The 6862-nt window shown below is 39.5% G+C and overlaps 1 protein-coding gene across 1 annotated transcript; it reads left to right on the forward strand.

Annotated features, from left to right (window-relative positions):
• The first annotated feature begins 1131 nt into the window (after positions 1-1131).
• On the forward strand, positions 1132-6603 carry LOC137260721 (DNA ligase 1-like). The gene is made up of 4 exons (XM_067798304.1): positions 1132-1183; positions 3868-4069; positions 4946-5070; positions 5237-6603. Exons 1-4 carry the CDS (start codon positions 1132-1134, stop codon positions 6601-6603), a joined length of 1746 nt encoding a protein of 581 aa, XP_067654405.1.
• The last annotated feature ends 259 nt before the right edge of the window (positions 6604-6862 follow it).

Raw genomic sequence — 6862 nt, forward strand, 5'->3', positions numbered from 1 at the left:
CGACATGGTCGAAAAGAGAACAATTTAACTCTTTTGAAAGAGATGCATTTCACTTAAGTACGAATGAATTTCAGAACTGCATTTCGTGATTTGCATAAAGCTGTATTGTTGAGCTTTCTTGTGAACTAATAGATTCTAATTTATCTTTGATATCTTTTAAACACGCTGACTGCCACCACGAGTATACTGTTAGTATCAGTTCTAGTCGAATTTGCCCTACGAGTTATCTTGTAGCTATTTCAATGGCCTCTTGAAAGAAGTTTCACATGTTGGCAAAACAGGCACAAGAAGCATCATCTCCTAGCTGTAACAAAGTACGCCAGAGCACTTTTGTTTCTTGTGCCTATTTCCTAAAATGTGAACCTGGTTTTAAAATACTACTGATGAGTTTACTGGTGAGAGGTAGTCAAGGTGTAATGTAATTCATAAAGTTAGGATGGTAGCGTTTCTTTCGGCGTTTATAGTATATATTCCGCATGTCAGATAGTACTATCTTCGGACATATGCTCATTCATGCACCTCACACAAACGTCACGTACACGTCAAACCACACCCATGTCATACACACGCTAGAAAATCCTTTGTTCTGAAAAAATGTTCTGGAATTTATAGGGAGTATCAGTGTTAATCAAGATCTCTGAAAATGCAAACGAGCTATACTTTATAACATTACATTATATGATATTAAATAGAACCTCATATTTCATCCTTGTGGCATGATACAAATATTCATGGCAGGGGAAATATGTTAAGAAAAGATCTGCACTGATTTCTTGATGATCCATTCATTAAATTGTCACAACTGCTTTGCCTATTTGGCCCAATGCAATCTGTATCAACAGGCATTTGAAACCCAATATATCTGTTCAGGTAGTATATTGAACAGGTGCTTGTTCAGTTTTGAAATATTCTCTGAAACAAAAACAGTAACACGCCCGTGCTCTTTTCTTCATGTGGCATATGCCTTCACCTTCGAAAAGAAATTTGATTCATGACACAAAATATAAGCAAATATAATCCTGAACATTAACGTGAAAAGAGAAACATTAATGTTTTCAATCACGTTTTTCACGCCCACTTATAAAGTTCCATACCGGAACCTGTTTGTTTACTCGTGATGGTTCGAACGGCATGGCCTCTTCACAATATTTTCATTCTCTTTGCCTGATTTCAATTGGAGTGGGTAAGTAATAAAATTAAATTACGATGTTAGAATATCTAACTAATTGAAATATATGTCAACGTTATAGAATAATCAGTTTCTGATTCTGTTTGGCATAAAGAACAAGATGGAGAACTTAATGTATGGATCAAGGAAACAAGTGACGGCAGCCAGTGTTGGCCGATCGCCCCTGTACTATTTCTTGCACCTGGGAAAAAGGACGAGACTGTTGTTTAACGCCGCACAACAATTCAAGGCGAACTAACAACAAATCGGTTCTTGAAAGATCATATTTAGGACAGATTTTCCTTAGGAGGCAAACTAGAACGTTGACTCCAGAACATTATTGAGCGTTTTGTAGAGTGTCTGCCGAAACAGAAAATCCTTTAGGTGTTAGAGGCAGTATATCACACAGCAGTTCTCTAAAAATGAATCATGCGTTTTTCTCAACTATCAAGTCTCATTGTTAAGCACAAAATAGTGGTGGATGAGTGAGTATGGATTTACCCTGCTTTCACTATTATTCCAGTAAGCCCGCGCTCTGGAACACCTAAAAGCGGCGTAAAACCACTCTCACTCTCTCACTCACTCAGATCCTTCGAAACCCTTATGCTGCCACTTTTGTAGCATAAAATATATTTTCTCGTTACTTCGATTATTTACTCGTTGCTTCGAGTATTTTCTCGTTATTTCAATGATTTTCTAGTAACTTCCTTCGATTACTTTCTTGTCGCTTCGAGTTTCAGTGAAAAACTTGAAATTTCGAATATTTTCTCGTTAGTTCAGGTTTCTTTCAAAAAGTTGAAATTTCGAGTACTTACTCGTTGCTTCGATTTTTATCTTAATTCTACGTTTGATGAATTTAGCATGAATAGTTTAGGAGATCTGATCCAAACAAGAAGACATCCTCATAGTCACAGCCTAAGTCACGTGTCCATGGAAACAGCAAAACAATAGAATTCATATCTGTGTATAACCATCAAATGGCACATCTGTGGATCATGCTTGATGTCAAATTTGACGAAGCTAGCATGTATAGTTTAAGGAAATCTGCTCCGAACACGATGACATCCTCATAGTCACAGCCTAAGTCACATTTGGGTGGAAACCACAAAAGATTCATATCTAGGTTTATCATGTTTGATATGTGTACCAAACCTGATGGAGTTATCACGAATAGGTTAGGAAATATGTTTCGGGCGGTATCTACCTCCCAAAAGACAGACCGCTTAAAACAACTCATTTTATGGTTGGTTGCATTTTAAGGCTTAATTAAGCTGTACCCTTGAAAATTGAGGTATGTGCCATGATGAAAAAGAATTTATGTTTAGAAATGGTTATACGACCTCTGGCCATATGAAGCTTTAAGTGGTATTGAAAATGTTCATTTAATATTTTCAAGAAAACTGCTTCGCGTAAAGAAAAGTGCTCGTCATTACATGTTGTATGCAGAGACTGGAAGGAAATCAATTTGTACTCATATTCATACCAAAATGGTAATCTATGCTTTTTCACCAAACTGACTTCAGTCAAATCCTCAAAGTCATCTAATATATGGTATCATTTCTTAGTTAATTGTTACTTGCGGTTCACTTCCAAAAGACAGACCTCCCGTAAGATAGACTCAATGAGTACACTAATTAGCTCAGTCAGGCTCTCCACCCCTATTCAATTAACGAGCTCACCCGGAGTCAGTACAGAGTATAGTGAATACAGTGAGTTAGACTAGTTTGTACAATGTTGGAATTCAAGTAATACTCAGTCATCAAAAGGATTTCATTACTCGATGTATGAAAATGCACTTATTCCAGAACCTCATCTTAAATTGGTTTGTAACCGACTTTGTAATCTTTGTAGTCAAGCCATATGTGACGAATTCCATGTTTTACTAATATGCCCCCTACTTGTCGAACAACGAATATCATTTTTAGCAAATTAATTATTCGAAATTGCTAGCTTTACTCGAAGCGACGATAAATTAATCGAAGGAAGGAAAAAATAATTGAAATAACGAGAAAATATTCGAAATTTCAAGTTTTTGACTGAAACTTGAAGCGACGAGAAAATACTCGAAAATACTCGAAGAAATTAATCGAAGGAACGAACACAATAGTTAAAATAACGGGAAAATACTCGAAGCAACGAGTAAATAATTGAAGTAACGAGAATTGTCTTTGAAAAAAAATTATGCTACAAAAGTGGAAGTATTGGGCTTTCGTAAGATCCAGAACATTTCATATGTATTTCCTCATATCCCAAAGCTTCTCACTTTCCTCCCCAGCTTTATTTTCCTTTTAACCTATGCTCAGTACAGAGGAATAGACGCAATGAGTACAGAGGAATAGACGCAGTGAGAATGTCTTCCATACAAATCACTTATTTCTCCATGTTGTCCTTATTCATTTTCCTCCGTAGATGCTGATTTGAGATCTTTATTATATTTCTAAAGACACCTCTGAAATGTACAATTTCATAAACAAATATTATTGTGTTAAGTAAATAATCGTTGTCAGATTAACTAAACTAGTAAAACTAATTAAACCAATCTTTCTACTGGCAAAGAGACCGAGTCTTTGAAGTTTGTGGGGAGGTGGGACGCAACCTCTACCCCGATCCTTCTCATGATGCTATTTACTGGTTGTTACTGACTACATTCCACGTTTCACAAACCAAACCTGCACAGGGTATCTATGTCTATTTTTCAGCGCTGCTAGTGCCGTGTCTGGAGGGGAGAGGTGTTTACGTTACGTCAAAAAAAAGTTCTCAACCGCCGGTTTGGAGACACATGACGAGTGTCGAACACCATAGACACAGTCCCTTCAACAAACAACCAAGCCCATATTGTGTTCAGTACAACACCTGTGTGGCGACTTTCACCACCGGCGCACAGACTGGTCAACGGTGCAAGTATGCGTCATTTTCTCACTGTCGCCTTCTGAATTCCATAACTTGGTTGAAACGATACTCGTTGCACTACATACTTTCCTTAGTGTTTCCTGAAAGTTGCACAACTGTATTCATTTGGTCTTTACATTCTCCAACTTGGATCCGATTTAATATTCGGTTGGTCCTACATATAACAACTGAAATGTATCGCAGTCAAATTTGGTATTCGTTAGCCCCATTTGAAACTCAAGACTACCATTTTTCTTTCTTTTAACATTATGGAACCCGACAGTAAGAGGTTGTATTTAGTTGGCCCCATATTTAACAAGTGAACTGTATGGCAGTAAACGTATTTACTCTGTTCTTCTATCGTTCCACCACCATAGTAGTTATTTTGCCTCCGACATCTTCCGACTGCACGTCAACCGTCATTTTCAGTTCCTCCAGAACACACCTGTGACTCACATCAAGCGTCGTGTTTGAATTCCTCCATGACATCAAACGTCCTTTTCTCAGTTCATACAGGCGATCAAACGTGTTTTTTTCACTTCACACAGGTCATTAAACGTCTTGTTTCATTTCCTCCAGTACGTCAAACGTCTTGCTATATTTCCTCCAGAACAGTTGTCTGACTCCACATCAAACGTCTTGTGGCACTTCCTCGAGGACATCAAATGTCTTGTTTTCTGGGTTTTTTTCCAGAACAGTTGTCTGACTCCACATCAAACGTCTTGTGTCACTTCCTCGAGGACATCAAATGTCTTGTTTTCTGTTCCTCCAGAACAGTTGTCTGACTCCACATCAAACGTCTTCTTTCACTTCCTTCAGGTCATCAAACGTCATGTTTCATTTACTCCAGAACAGTTGTCAGACTGCACGTCTAACATCATGTTTCAGTTCCTCCAGTGCCTACCTACGATGCCTGAACGAAGCCAGGTTGAAATGTAAAGCGACGAGTCTGCCCAGAAGGATTACCTCGCTATTCATGTATTTGCAGAGTTCTTGCAGAAAAGATTGCAGAGGTAAGAATGAGGTGTGTTTTGTGGATGGAGCGATGGGGGCTGTGAAGGGAGCAGTGGGTGTGGTGAAGGGAGTGTTTTGTGTTCCACGTGGAGAGGTGAATTTTTTCTTGTTATCGTGGAATAATTAGAATGGTTTATTCAGCATTGAAGGCTTGTGTTTTGGCAGGGAACGAAGACAAATGCATTGTGATTGGAGTCACCGAATTGGAGGACAATGTGGATCAGAAAGAAAAGGGCAAAGTGACGGAAAAGGCCAGAAAGGAAACAGAAGAGGAAAGAATAATGAATGAACGGCATGCGAAAATGGAAATGGAAAAGATGCAGAAGGAAAAAGCGAGGAAAGAGAACGAACGTAAAGAAAGGGAAAGGAGGGAAAGGGAGAGAAAAGAGAAAGAAAGGGAAAGAAGAGAAAAAGAGAGAAAGGAGAAAGAAAGAGAAAGAAAAATGAAAGAATGGCGTGAGAAAATGGAAATGGAAAAGATGAGGAGGGAAAAAGAGAGAAAGGAGAAAGAAAGGGAAAGGAGGGAAAAAGAGAGAAAGGAGAAAGAAAGGGAAAGGAAAATGAAAGAATGGCGTGAGAAAATGGAAATGGAAAAGATACGGAAGGAAAAAGCGAGGAAAGAGAACGAACGTAAAGAAAGGGAAAGGATGGAAAAAGAGAGAAAGGAGAAAGAAAGGGAAAGGAAAAGGAAAGAATGGCGTGAGAAAATGGAAATGGAAAAGATACGGAAGGAAAAAGCGAGGAAAGAGAACGAACGGAAAGAAAGGGAAAGGAGGGGAAAAGAGAAGAAAGAGAGCTCCAACATTTCTCCTATTACCTCGGGGATGACAAGGGTCACTCCCACTGACAATCCTGAAACAGCATTGATGACCTCAACGAAACATCCAAATGGAGCCTTCACTGAAGGAGTCGGACGTCCCAAAAATGTTCCGAGTGGCGACAACACACTGCGCAATAATGGTGGCTACAAAGACAAGGACCGTGTTGGTGTTGTCGATGATGGTGGCTACAAAGACAAGGACCGTGTTGGTGTTGTCGATGATGATGGCTACAAAGACAAGGACCGTGTTGGTGTTGTCGATGATGATGGCTACAAAGACAAGGACCGTGCTGGTGTTGTCGATGATGATGGCTACAAAGACAAGGACCGTGTTGGTGTTGTCGATGATGATGGCTTCAAAGACAAGGACCGTGTTGGTGTTGTCGATGATGATGGCTACAAAGACAAGGACCGTGTTGGTGTTGTCGATGATGATGGCTACAAAGACAAGGACCGTGTTGGTGTTGTCGATGATGATGGCTTCAAAGACAAGGACCGTGTTGGTGTTGTCGATGATGATGGCTACAAAGACAAGGACCGTGTTGGTGTTGTCGATGATGATGCTAATGATGCTCATGTGACAGAAGAAGCGATGGGTCGAGTAAATCGGTGGGATGTCCTTGGTAACAATAAAGGAGTGTCTCTTCACAGCGTCTTCAGTACAATCAGCTGCGCAGCGGCCGCAGCAATCATCTTTTACACACTATTATAGACACACTACCTCAAACACTATTATGGCCATTTTGGGCATGTGTATTGTCAGTTCATTAGAAACCTTGTCGGTAGGGTAGGACACGCTAACACCTTTCGCGGACAGCTGGTGTCATCAGAGATTTTCTGTGATATATTCGTGTATTATTATAACCTATACTGCTTCGGGAACCAAATGTTTCTAAGGATTATCAAGTCTGAGTATTCTATTGCACTGACGTTTTACATATAACATACGTGTGAGTAACTGACACCTACCT

The sequence above is a fragment of the Haliotis asinina genome, chromosome 14, assembly GCF_037392515.1.
Source record: "Haliotis asinina isolate JCU_RB_2024 chromosome 14, JCU_Hal_asi_v2, whole genome shotgun sequence".
Lineage (NCBI taxonomy): Eukaryota > Metazoa > Mollusca > Gastropoda > Lepetellida > Haliotidae > Haliotis > Haliotis asinina.